This window comes from Mustela nivalis (assembly GCF_964662115.1).
Source record: "Mustela nivalis genome assembly, chromosome: 6".
Taxonomy (NCBI): Eukaryota; Metazoa; Chordata; class Mammalia; order Carnivora; family Mustelidae; genus Mustela; species Mustela nivalis.
This window is the reverse complement of record NC_139025.1, coordinates 27137201-27151478: the sequence shown is the minus strand read 5'-3', so window position 1 is coordinate 27151478 and position 14278 is coordinate 27137201. Positions and strand designations below refer to the sequence as shown.

The 14278-nt window shown below is 40.5% G+C and overlaps 1 protein-coding gene across 9 annotated transcripts; it reads right to left on the bottom strand.

Moving 5' to 3' along the window:
* Nucleotides 1–437: 437 nt before the first annotated feature.
* Nucleotides 438–12378, bottom strand: GPR65 (G protein-coupled receptor 65). 9 transcript variants are annotated; one of them, XM_082737705.1, is made up of 5 exons: nt 12271–12378; nt 10104–10179; nt 9743–9832; nt 3710–3852; nt 438–2120 (listed from the first exon to the last, which is right to left on the bottom strand). In XM_082737705.1, the coding sequence occupies exon 5, from the start codon at nt 1663–1665 to the stop codon at nt 643–645; it is 1023 nt and encodes a 340-aa protein (XP_082593831.1). In that variant the 5' UTR covers nt 1666–2120; nt 3710–3852; nt 9743–9832; nt 10104–10179; nt 12271–12378; the 3' UTR covers nt 438–642. The 9 variants fall into 9 exon arrangements, with proteins under 9 accessions (XP_082593831.1, XP_082593834.1, XP_082593836.1 ...); XM_082737708.1 differs by having other exon boundaries at nt 438–2202; nt 9663–9832; nt 12271–12376; XM_082737710.1 differs by having other exon boundaries at nt 438–2202; nt 12271–12376.
* Nucleotides 12379–14278: the final 1900 nt, after the last annotated feature.

Below are 14278 nucleotides of genomic sequence, written 5' to 3'. Positions count from 1 at the left end.
TCCCTGCTGAGCAGAGAGCCCGATGCAGGGCTCGATCCCAGGACCCTGGGATCATGACCTGAGCCGAAGGCAGAGGCTTAACCCACTGAGCCACCCAGGCACCCCTCATGAGACCATTTCTTTTGTAACCCCAGTACTTAACACAAAGCCTAGTACATAGAGGGACTCAATCAGTATTTGTTACCTAATGAGAAGATTAGAAGCAGTATTTAGTAGTTGGGGTTGCTGGAGACAGTTACATACAGTTGGGAAAAGTGATAGTTGGTGGTCTGAAATCTATGAAAGAGTGACAAAAGTCATGAAAACTGGACACAAAGCTCACTGAATTAGGGCACAGATTTCCATATATCTAATAACCTCTGAAAGGTTACAGCATAGATAAAACAAAACAAAACAAACCAATTTTTATTGATAATAATGATCTTGAGTCACTAAAATACTATTGAATTTTGTAATACTTTGAATTTTATTTAATATTCAATTTAATAAAAGGGAGCCATACAGTACACTTCCAAAAGATTTCCATTGAATAGAATTAAAATATTCAATTGGAACACTTTGTCCCCTCCTATGCTTAATTTCCTCTTCAGAATGTAACCTTGATGTTATGATACTGTGTACCTTAAAAAAAAGTCTTTGCTTCTATTCCAGGATTTCTAATTCCATGGTGTCTCTTGTAGACATAGAAAGTATGCTTTTTCTTTGTACTTTTGGGTTATTAAGCTTCCCAGTACAGAATTTTAATATACTCCACATATCAGATCTTCCCGTTTCAGTGACAAAACAGTACAGAATGGGATCTGCAACACAGTTTAAACTTGTTAATGCAACCGTGATTCTGTATATTTTGTAAGTCTGCTTCCCAGACTTGTGGTTAAAGGTAAGTTTACCGAAGTTCCCATCGCGCTCTAAGATGCTGCGAATCAGCAGCATCACGTGAAAGGGAGTAAAACACAAGACAAAAGTCAGTGTTATGCTAACAAGAAGTTTTATGATTCTCTTCTTTTCATTGTTTTCAGTGGCTTGGTTATGCTGCACGGCTTGGTAGACCTTCTGGTTGCAAATCATGATAATGACCAAGGGTATTGCATAGCCTGTACACGTCCTAAAGAAGTTGAAGCAGATTTGCCATTTCTCCAGGGGGTACTTGTCGTAGCACAAAGTAAAATTCGACTTTTTGGCATCACAATATTCTATAGTGGTTTCATCTTCCCACAGAATGATACCATTGAACAAGGTTTCCAATACCCAGATGGATAGGCTGACCATGAAGGCAAATCTTCTTGTCCTTAGAAAAGAAAACCTCAAAGGGTAGACCACTGCTAAGTACCGATCAACGGCGATGCAGGTGAGGAAGGCCGTGCTGCTGTAGAAGTTCATGTACATGAAGAAAGCGCTCCCCTTGCACACGGCAGGAGAGAAGGTCCAGTTGTCATTATTCCAAGTGTAATTAATCCATAGAGGGAGAGTTAATGTGTAGAGCAGATCTGAGAGTGATAAACTGAAGAGGTAAATTCCTAGCTCATTCTCCTTCTTTGCTTGTAGAAAAGACACACATAGAGATCCGATGTTGGCTGGGATGCTGACTATGACCACAAAGATGTAAACAATCGGAAACAGATAGTGATCGAGGTCGTGCTGCTCTTCAATACACGTGCTGTTCATTTTCTCGTATCAAGGTGGCAATTGCATTTGTTCTTAGAAGGTACACAGCAAGGTAAGTCTTGCCTCCTTCCAGTTCGCTTTCAGCATCTCCTTCTTTTTTATGAATGTGTGTCCATTTTTCTTTGCTTTCAAAAGTTCTGATTCAATCATTGGTGCTTTTAAGAGGCGGATATAGATCAATTTTCACAAAGATATCAATAGTTGGAGGCCAGAATCCAGCCTCCTGGTGATTAGCCACAATGGTCAGTAAATTTTAACAAGCAGAAGTCCATGTTTTTATTATCACAGGACGCTGATGAAGAACCCCAGCGACCGACCGGGCCATCCCTCAGCATCGGCAGAGTGTCATCGTCATTTTGTTTTCCTTCACAAAACTTGGGAGATTGGTGCATACGTGAATATAGAAGGCTTTGTTTTCACGGAGATTGACATCTGTTTTTAACATGCCTTTGTTTCTGTAACGAAAGATGAACTTGAATAGCTTAGGTCTTTAGCGGGTGCCTCATGCTTTTGAAACAATCTTCTTTTATTTCATTTCTTGGAGATATAAAAAATGTATTAAATGACAATGAAGGTGTTTAAAAAGGTAAATTATTTAATTGACTTCAGTGAATAAAATCAAGCTGAGACATTTTTCTCTATTTCAAATAAGAATTATCCACAAGGTGATAGATGAGAGGGAATTCTATTACTCATTGGACACCATCACAAAACTGAAGTTACATTTTCAGAGCTAATAAAAATGGCAGATGTAATGACTTGTTTGTAATCAGTAAATGCTTTTGAGTTATATGAACTGTATAGTTATACGATTTCAAATGTTTCATTTTGTATGCAATCTAGGTATGAGGTGCTTTCACTATCTGCTCATTAGTCAAGAAAATAGAGTCACAAGAAATTTAATAAACTGAAATATTGTAAAATATAGCGGCTTGATGAAAGTTCATAAATAATTAGACAACACTGCCTCTTTTGTATTCCCATTGCTTCCTTCATGGGTATTTTACCTTTCCTGTACTTTTGTGAAAGAGAGGGCAGAATGTTCTTAATTCTTGGCAAAATCTACCTTTGTCACTGATTATTTATTAGCTTAATTTTTTAAAGGTCTGCTATTATAGATTCACATGGGAACAGAGACCCCATCCCTCTTTTCATAGTGGAGTAGAGAACTATTTTAGTCTCTATATCTTTGCCAGAGAGGCCTATTCCTTCCTTGGATGACTTATGTGGTGGGGAGCTTACACTCTGTAGAGTCACTGTGCAGGGAAAGAAAGATTTGCCTTCTTGTTATGTGCCTGAGGACACCAAAACCACCCCTTTCCAAGTATGAATGAGCCCTGAGCACAACAGAGGCCTTGCCACCACAAGCCACAGGATTCTGGTAGCAGAAAAAACCATATTCAGAGTACCTATTTTTATGTCAGTTTTAAAGTAAAGACCTAAATTCCTCCAAATCTTGTTTTACTACACCTAGAAATATGAACAAAATGTGAAAAAACAACTTTTGAATCAATAGGTGAACTTCCAGAAAGGAAAAAAAAAAAATTGGGATGGAGAAAAAAGAAGTGGGAGCTAAGATCAGGAAGGTATGTGAGCAGAAAGCTCGGGACGTCCTGGAGGCCTCTGTGAGTTGGAAGATGTGACTAGAGCCTCTAATGCAGAGAGCTAGAGGCAGAATGCAGACGTGTGTAGGCAGGAAGTGGTTCTCACCATAGCACATGTGTGGGGTTGCTGGAGCCTCTATCCTCACGCAAAAGGTGAACTAGAAATTAAACATAGGAAACAACAAACTGGATAGCTTCTTGCAGACGGTGGGGAGAGCTGGCAAGTTCCCTGTCTCTGCTGTGTTTCTGTGAGGAGCCAAGATGAAAAATCCCTGAGGATTCATGGCCTCGGGTTGGTCCTTTCTTGGGAATGGGGCCTGAGTCTACACTCTTAGTTTGGTCCTGTGATCTGCACACCAGCCAGGAACTCGTGCTGGATCTCTGTGCTCAACTTTGTCAGTCATCAAGGAAATACAAACGAAAACCACAATGACACCCACCTGAGTGAATAAAATGAAAAAGGCAGAAGTTACCAAGTTGTGGTGAGGCTGTAACGTGCCTGGGACTCTTATTTACCGGTGGTTGGAAAATGGTTTTGACATTTACTTATACCGTGTGGTTCAGCAATTCCATTTCCAGGTATCTGGTCAACAGGAATACATACATGTGTTTACTAAAAAGACGCGGGGTAGAATAAGAATGTTCCCAGTAGCCTTGTTTGTAGCATCCCCCAAGTGGGATGAGCACTTGCAGAATAGAGAAGTAAATAGATAAGTATATATTAACACAGTTGAAATCTATACGTCACTGAAAACGAACAAATTATTGCTGCGGACAATAACACAGTTGAAGCTCAGAAACATAATGCAGAGTGATGGAAAAAGGCAGACACAAAAGAATATCTAGTAGGGGATTAAAAAGTTAATCTACTCTGTCAGAAATCAGAGCAGTGGTCCATTTATTAAAGGCTTTCTATGCGCTAGCACCCTTTAAAATGGCATGCACATTTGTTATAACTTAGGTGTTACTACAGTTCTGTGCCATTTATTATAAACTTATATTACAAATAAAGAATTGAGCCACATATTAAGCCATTAGCCCAGAAACACCTATTTAATCATGGGTGGAACTTGGCCACGATCCTAGGTTGGAATGCTAAATAAAGCTTCTTGGATGTTAAGGGTTTTGCTTTCTACTTTTTACATAAAAATGCCTTAGAAAGCTGAGGTGTTTTTGCAGCAAAGTAGACCAGCTTTGTTGAGAAAGAAAATAATTATTTTCTATTTTCCACCAATAGATTAATACAAGTCTTCTCACCATAATAACAGATCTAATTAAAGGAAATAATTTGTGGGGCGCCTGGGTGGCTCAGTGGGTTAAGCCGCTGCCTTCGGCTCAGGTCATGATCTCAGGGTCCTGGGATCGAGTCCTGCATGGGGCTCTCTGCTGGGGAGGGGGGGAGCCTGCTTCCTTCCTCCTCTCTCTCTGCCTGCCTCTCTGCCTACTTGTGATCTCTCTCTGTCAAATAAATAAATAATATCTTAAAAAAAAAAGAAAGAAAGAAAAAGAAAATAATTTGTGAGTAATCATTTCTGTAAATCAGATGGAAGATGACCGCAGGTTTTCTAGAACACATCACTTTCATGCTGTCTGTTAGACTCTACAGGCGTCAAATACACTTGTAAAAATCATCATCTCACATCGTGTCCTCCCACTTAGTAACAATGTGTTGTTATGTGCCCACGGATTCCTTTTCTATAATGGATCATGTATTGGATTTACTTAGACAGACTAATTTTTCCTGTACTTGATGTGAGAACTAGATGGCTAAAAGGAACATTTATCCTGCTACCACACTCAAAACAATCTCCCAGTTCTTGAAGCTGAGCTTCGAAGGGTCTATTTTGTTGAGTTTGGGAATCCTCTGTGAATTATCTCAAAGCTGAAATTAAGTATCTTTCAGCACTCATAATGTGGTAAGGAAGAAAACGTAGAGAAGACCGATTGTGAGATTGATGTATATGTAACGTGGTATGTTTGCATGGTTGCAAAAATCATGTGGAGTTGTCTTGTCAGTTCAGATGCAAGAGTGAACCCTAGAAGGGTGCCCGGGTGGCTCAGGGCCCTGGGATTGAGCCCCCATCAGGCTCACTGCTCAGCTGGGAGTCTGTTTTTGCTGCTCAGTGGGGAGTTTGCTTCTCCCTCTCCCTTACCCCTCCCTCGCTCACGCACTTCGTCTCTCTCTCTCTCTCTCTCTCGCTCATTCTCTCTCTGAAGTAAATACATAAAATCTTTAAAGAAAAAGAAAAAAAATGAACCCTGGAGGTTATACCACCTGTAGGCATGACTGGACTGGCCAGAGAACCTGTAGGAATGCAATCCCCCTGGCTTACACGTAGTTAATCGGCACTACCTTAAATATATAAGTACTATATGTACCTAATGAAATCTGTAACAGAAGGATTGAAGATATTTTTCAGAATCTAAGTCTCATGAGATGGAAAAGAGCTTCAAGAGGCCAGCTGAAGCAGGATCAGAGTACCTATTAACATGAGCTCATGGGCCTCCTCTCAATAGAGTCCACCTCTGGGATGCCTGGGTGGCTCAGTGGTTAAGCATCTGCCTTCAGCTCAGGTCCTGGGATGGGGCCCCACACTGGGGTCCTGCTCAGCAGGGAGGCTGTTTCTCCCTCTCCCTTTCCTTCCCCTGCCCCACACTCCTCACACACTCTCTCTTCTAAATTAATTAATAAATTCTTATAAAAAACAAAAACAAAAACAGCAACTGCCTTCTCAGGAGACCTTTGGTAGCATGATCTCATGGCCTCCACTCAGTGATGTCCGCTTCCTCAAAGACCTTGTCCCAAATTTTGCCCTTCAGAGCCCTCACTTGCAAGCCATTGGGCAGTTCAGGACTCTAGAGAATGAGCTTCCCATTCTCCTGGGTGGTACCACACCAATACCTAGCCTACCTTTCTTCACTGCAGAAGCTCCATGACAGTTTTAATTGGCTTGCTGCACATTAGGTGGACAACGCCTTGTTTGATTTGGTTGTGGAGTATCACAGTAAACATTTAAATGCCGGAAAAAAAAAAAAAAGAAGTCAGGTAGTGGTTGCCTTGGGGGAGGGGCCGGGTAATGACTGGAAGAGGGCATGAGGGGGACTTCTGAGAATTTGCCATGTTCTGGTTTTGTTCTGAGTGATGACTCCATGAACATGTTCAGTTTGTAGACATTCATCAAACTGTACCCTTAGGACACGTGCATGTTTCTGCATGTATTGTTATCTTGCATTTAAAAAGTTAGAAAGTGGAATCAAAGGCTCTGTGCGATGAGCTTGAAAGAATCTTGAGAGTCAAACAGCATCTATATTACCTGCAGCAGAGCACACAGCCCTTCTTAAGAACTGATACCATTTTACTTCTTTTCTCATATATAAACACAATTCATGGAAACCAAAGCAAACCATAAATCATTTAAGCAAGATGAAAGTGAATTCACCAAAAATGAGAGTTTGCTATATGAAAAAACAAATATCCTAGGCACCTGGAAAAAGTAAATAGAAATCATCCCTTGAGGGACCTTCTCTCCACGTAGGCTTCGAAGAACTCTCTCAGAAGGAATGGGTGGTTGCCAGTAGGGAGGGGGCGCAAGGGTGAGCCAGCTGGGTGAAGGGGAGTGAGAGACACAGGCTTCCAGTTGTGGAATGAATAAGTCACAGGGATGAACAGTACAGAATAGAGACCAGAGCTAGTGTTACTGTGAGAGAGTTGTGTGGTGGTGACAGAGGGCAGCTGAGCTTGTGGTGAGCATAGAGTCAGGTTTAGAGTTATCGAATCACTATGTTGTCCACCTGAAAATAATGTAATATTGTGTGTCAACTCTATTTCAGTAGAGAATATGAAATAAAAAAGAATCCTCTCAGATAAGAGTTTTAACAAATATGAGCTCATGAAAACACACACACGCATACACACACACACATACATTAACCACTATGCCTCAGAGTCATCAAAAATGAGGAAAGTGAGTAGCAGATCCACAAAAGCTTTAGAATAAACTTAATAGATTTACAGCACAAAATAATTATGTTAATAAGAAATAAAGGAAGGGTGCCTGGGTGGCTCAGTCGGTCAAGCATCTGCTGTAGCTCAGGTAGCTCCAGGGGACTGGGATCGAGCCCTGCTCAGCGGGGAGCCTGCTTCTCCCTCTGCTTCTGACCCTTCCCTCTCCCTCTCAAATAAATACAAAAAAAACTTTTGAAAAAATAAGAAATAAATGAAGGGATTTAAACTCATGATCAAGGAACAAGAGACTACAAAAGACGGATTGGCATATTTTTAATAAGATCGAAATAAATTTTCCAAAAATAAAATATGTAATAATTTAAATTTTAAAAAATCAACACAGGGACTAACCCACTGATGAGCTTTAGCTGAAGAGGAAATTAATATACTGCAAGGCAGACCTAAGGAAATAATAAATTATCAGAGTGTTAAAGAGATGGGAAAAAACAAAAAGCCATGGAGAATAAAGCAAACACGTCTGCATATATTTAATTGGAATTCCATAAGGGAAAGAAGAGAGAAAATAGGGAATGTTTGCAAAGATAATGACTGACAGCTGTCTAGGACTGATGAAGGACATGGAATCCTTAGATTTATGAAACCCAGCAAATTCCAACAAGGATTAAACACAAAGATGGAAATCAACATCTGCTTAGACACACTGCAATGAAGCTGTGATTCAAAACAAAGAAAAAATGACCAAAGAGAAAAAATGGAGTACCTACAAAGGACGAACTGTAAAGTGACAAAGGACTTCACAGTAGTAATAACCGAGACCAGGAGACAGTGGGTTGATATTTCCAAATGGCCATGAAAATTTATGTCATCCTATAGTTATATACATGACAGAACCAAATATCAAATCCAGAGCAAAATTAAGGACAATTTAAGATAAACCACCCCTGAGAAAAGTGACCCCCAAAATCCTCATGAAAGAGACCTCTAAAGGATAAAAGTGCAGAAGGAAAATGACACTAGAAAAAAGTCTGAGTGAAGGAGGATGGGACTCTGCTCTGATGGTTGCACAGGGTCCCACCTATCACTAGGCTCATTTGTCTGGGAAGAACACCTCAGCCTTGAAAACATCCTTCCTTGGGACCAGGACTGAGAGGTCAGGGCAGGGATGGGCCAGGACTGGCAGTGGGTGCCCCTTTTTCCTCTGTTCATCTTAAGAAGTATTCATGTTTTCTCTTAAGGAAGAAAAAAGATGGATAAATGGCAAACGTGATTTTAGGAGGATTTGTAAAGTTCTCAATGGACTGAGTTTCTTCCTCTGTAAAAATGTTTCCGCTTTGACTAAAACCACCAGAAGATCAAATAGTTTGATGAAGCAGAATCAGAGTGTCTTCTCTGTGGGATAACAGAGCAGTGGTTGGTTGTGAGGCTTTCGCTAGGCGTGTGGCTCCGGAGACTTTTTGAAAGGTTCTCATAGCCCTTGGGGGATTTATGACCCTGGTGCTTCTTCTTTAAGTTTCAATCTTCATAGGTAAAATTAACACCCACTTTGTAGAGTATCGTGACAATAAAATGAGAACACACATAATATTCCTGGAACATGAGAGGCCTTCATTATGTATTAGATGATAGTACTGTTTGAATGAATGACCCACTGCTAGTCTGTGGGTGTCCTTGTGCTGTCCCCGACATGTCCTGAGTGGAGATCATCTTTTGTCATCTACCTAGAGCATAGCAGAGACACCAGGAGCACTCAGAGTATAATTTGTATAGCAACGTTTCAAATATGATACCAAGCTCTGCAGCTAATAGTTGTTGAATTAACGTGGGTGAACTGAGATTTTTTTTTTTTTTGCTTCTGAGATTTTATTTTATTTTTTAAAAAGATTTTTATTTATTTATTTGAAACAGAGAGGGAGAGGTCACAAGTAGGCAGAGAGTCAGGCAGAGAGAGTGGGGAAGAAGGCACCCCGCTGAGCAGAGAGCCCTATGTGGGGCTTGATCCCAAGACCCTGGGATCGTGACCTGAGCAGAAGGCAGAGAATTAACACACTGAGCCACCCCGGTGCCCTGCTTCTGAGATTTTAATGGAATACATGGTTCTTATTATTTATACCTCTTTTCAGATACATTTTACTACTTTAATACAATTTTGACAAAATTGTTTTTAGAACCAGGGCTGAGAAATTTGCATAAGTTTCTAATTTTGACTTCAATTTTTACCAAATGCCAGAAGGAGATAATCCCCAGTGTATTAAAATATATCTATTTTTAACCAGCTACTCAAATAGTACAAATCATTGATGACAATGTTTTTCTATACATTATAGGAAACACTTCCTGACCTTCATTGATTGGTTTAATAGCTGCTTATTAAGACTACTTTGTGCAAGATACTGATAGCCACTTGTTAAGTAAGAATTATAACTTACTACTTATTAACACTGGAAATCCTATTTCCAAATTTCACATTATTTCTGATGACATAGAAAGTATCACGAGCCCATCCTACCAACTAGGAAATGGTGCGGGATGCCTCTACAGCTGGGAGCTGGTAGACTCCTTCACAAACCCTTAATTCAGTTTGCAAATATGATGCTTCCTGAAAAGAGAATGGAGCATAAATATTCCACTCTTGTATATCGGTAGATTTACCTAACTATTTCTAAACAGCAATTTTGACATCCTTTTACCACTGCCCAGAGAAAGGGAAACCACGTGTCATTTCTCTCTCTCATAAAGTTCTGCTTCATCGCATAAAGTTCTGCTTCATTAGCCTAAATTCGATTAAAGGGTTGTGAACATTACTGATAATCATGTCAAAGTATGTTATCTAATAAAAATCTTTTTTTATTCTTTAATCTTACACTTACCCATGTTTCTTGGGGTGATGATCTTGTCCACCGAGGAGTGGGATAGATCTGCTTGCACCGAGATGAGAAACTAACCCTAGCGAGGGGACAGGAAATTGCATTCATATTTCATCACTAAAGAGGAAGCAGCCTCTTAATGAAGATTTACATTACCCAAGTTTGAACAAAAGAAGTCTCTTAAATATTTTAAAAGATGTTTTTGTTTATTAGTTATGGTGGAATAATTTTTATGATTCACTTTCCTCTTTGCATCTCAATCACAATGTATCCTGATATAGGTGTTTAGGTAATAGAAAACATGCTAGAATTTCACATAATCCCTCGCTCACTCATTCATATATTCTGTCTGCACGTGTATCTGTTATACTCGTAGGGCGTTGTGCTGAGGGTGATGGAGGATCTGGCTGTGGGGCGCGAGGACCTCATCACCCAGTGAGAGAAAGGCATGTTCAGTAATAACCATAATACAAGGCAAAAAAAGATAAGTACTCTAAGAGATGTCCAAAAAAAGAAAGAAGAAAGAAAGAAAGAAAGGATGAATCACTGAATGTGTGACGTAGGAGAGGAGTAGGTCTACTTGGATTCAGCGGGATGAACTTCCTGGGAGAAAAGGAGTTGGGGAAGAATGGACATTGGTTCTGTAATTAACACCTTTCGTTGCTTAATGGTGGCAACTTTGTGAAGACTTTTTCTCTTCTTTCCCTCCTTCCTTCCTTCCTCTTTCTTTCTTTCTCCCTTCCTCTTCCTTCCTTTTCCTTTCTTCCTTTCTCCCTTTCTTTCTTCTCTCTTGACCAGAAGGATTAGCTACATAGTATTTTTTTGTAGACCATTTTCTCCTTTCATTGCACTCTCAGAATAGAGATCAGAGATTGTTTAAAACCAAGCTACAACCAGCTGACCTAACTGGCTTAGACAAATCAATAATTCTTTAAAGCTTGAAAATTTATTTGAGAAAGACAGAATTGTTTTAATAAAAACTTGTGTAGTACTTTAACATGCTGACCTTTGCTGGCAAATCCATAAATGGTTTAATATGAGGTGGAATTAACTCCCAGAACTTCTGAGACATAAAATAGAGACGTCACATTTGAACCTGGCCCTCGTAAACTTTTATTACAAAGGAAGGGGAAACATTATAAGGACAGAATTAATGTGGGTTGGATACATTTGATTTAAATTGAAAAGCTGTAATCAGGACAATCTGAATCTGTTTTTGTAAAAAGAAATCAGAGGATGCTATTGGTAGGGTTTTTGTTTGTTTGTTTGTTTGTTTGTTTTTTAAATTTCAACACAAAAGTAGCAAAGATGATCTAGTGATAGAACCAAGACTTTTAATCTTGGAGTTATTCAGGACGTAACACAAATGTAACAGATTTTCTCTACTTCCTTTGCGGGTTTCTCATGGAGAATACGATAAGTAAGAATGCATATTTATAAAGTACATGAGAGCTTGCAAAATAATTTAGCTTATAGTAACTTAAAAATTTAGAATACTTTATATTTTTCTTGAATAATGAAAAATTTAAGTATAATAAGGAAAACTGATAATAAAATCCTTAAGACTATATAAAATTGAAAAACTGATACCATTTTCCTTGTGATTCTAATCCAAAATTCTCACTTTTGTTTGGTTTTATATATCCATGTATCTGTGCTTTGCTATTTCATGACTCTCACAATCTCTTATTTTGCCTAAATGCTATACTTCTGCTAGGGGAAAGGTATATTCATATCCATAATCAAAATACTTGTGTATTTTACTCTTCAGGAAGAAAAAAAGGACATAGTTACAAGGCACAAGAAGCACAATCAAACTTTCAATTTTGATTAAAAAGGAGAAAAACCTCTGCACTCACCTATGCTAAAACTTGGCCAATTCTACACCATAAGACATTTAACATTCTATAGTAAATTTTAAAAAATATTTTATTTATTTATTTGAGCAACAGAGAGAACAAGCATGGGGGGTGGGGTTGTACACAGGAGAAGGGAGACGCAGACTCCCTGCTGAGCAGGGACCGCCTGAGATCCCAGGACCAGAAGATCATGACCCAAGCCCAAGGCAGACGTTTAACTGACTGAGCTACCCAGGCGCCCCAGTAAATTTCCTTCTCATGTGGTCTAGAATAGACGTCCATACCGTGTTTTCCACCATAGGGCTACCTACCAAACAGCTGGACATTTCAGGGCATTGAGCCTCTGTGATATTTTTAACAGCTCCATGGTGAGAAAAAGCCACTTCGTAGCTATTCAGAGCACTGCCTGAAGGAGCTGAGGTTGCTGATGTGCCAGCTGTTTGCTCTTCTGAGGCCAGCACTAGCCAGTGGCAGGGCACTTGGTCCACCCACAGGGAAAAGGGAAGAGCATGTGGTTCTGCCCAGTTCCAACTTCTCCATGGGGCAGGCAGTGCAACCTGCTGATGGAGGGGCCTCTGTGAGGCCATGTGGCCTGTTCAGTGCAATTTCACTAGTGAAAGCAGCTAGCAGACACGGCAGGGTGTGTTCTGAAACACTGACCAATGTCCTTGTCCCACCCCGACCCAATGCAATTAGCTGTTTTGCATATCTTGCGTCAGAAGAGGAATTCTTGGCAGAAAAGTAGATGGGTAGATGGGAGGGAGAAAACAATCCTTGGGTTTGAGATTCAAAAAATTTCTGTGGGGTGTAGGAGAGTGGAAATTACTGAAGCACAGAATCTGCTGGGGAGTGTACCTGCGGAGACAGGGCAGAGCTTCCCACCCCCAGGAGCAGAAAAAGGGTTTTCCTCTCAGGGTGGTGAGAGAGGAAGTTGTGAGAGCTCAGATGCCACATCTGAGACAGGGCTTGGCATCCTGACTGCTTGCACCTCCCCTTCCCAGCAAGCCCTGTGGGGAGGTGAGGTGGCAGTTACTCCAGATGAGATGTCAGATCTGGGGAGGAGGGGAAACCTGTGGCTCAGGTCCAGGGTCAGACTCAAGGGTGTGGGGGAGAGGCGTGGGACAGCCTCAGCAAGATCCCCCATGCCTAGCACAGCATAGGGGGAGTAGAATCATTTCTGGAAGGCCACAGAAGGCACACAGAAGTGACAGAGGGCCTCAGCCCATGTCACGGTGCTGCCAGTGTCCTGGTGTGTCCCATGAGCTGCCTTGCAACCATTGATGAGAAACAGGTTGGGTGAGTCCTGTAGAGGCTAACGACTGAAGACCAGAGGGAACGAGGGAGGGCATCTCAGGAGAGGCCAGCTTTGATAGAGGGTCAGCTTGAGATCCAAGGATTGAGCTACTACCCTCCAGCATTGAAGACATGAAAACGTCCCAGATCTTTCTTTTTCCATTTTATTTATTTATTTTTAAAATATTTTTACCTTTTGCCCCTAGATTAGGCATTTACATTTTTTTTTCAAGTTTATTTTATTTTTTGGTAATCTCTACACCCAACACGCGTCTTGGATCACAACCCTGAGATGAAGAGTCACATGTTCTTCCAACTGAGCCAGCCAGCTACCTGGCTATTTTCATTTTCTTTTATTTATTTTTCTTTCCTTTCTTTTTTAAACTTAAATTCAATTCGCCAACATATAGTACATTAGTTTCAGAGGTAGAGTTCAATAGTACATCAGTTGAATATAACACCCAGTGCTCATCACATCACATGCCCTCCTTAATGTCCTTCACCCAGTTATCCCATCCCCTACCCCTCTCCTCTCCAGCAGCCCTCAGTTTGTTTCCTATGGTTAAGAGTGTCCCATGGTTTGTCTCCCTCTCTGATGACTTCCCATTCAGTTTTCCCTTTATTACCTTATGATCCTCTGCACTGTTTCTTCAATTTCCCATATGAGTGAGACAATATGATAATTGTCTTTCTCCGAGTGACTTGTTTCGCTCAGCATAATACCCTCCAGTCCCATCCACATCAATGTAAATAGTAAGTATTCATCCTTTCTGATGGCTGAGTAATATTCCATTGTATATATAAACCACATGCTCCTTATCCACTCATCTGTCGATGGACATCTCGACTCCTTCCAGAGTTTGGTTATTGTGGACATTGCTGCTATAAATATTGGGGTGCATGTGCCCCTTGGGATCACTACATTTGTATCTTTGACAACTCCCTGGATCTTAGCTGGTATTGTGGGCTGAATTATGTCCTTTCATCCCTCTTCCAAAACTCACAGGCTGAAGTCCTAACCCCCAG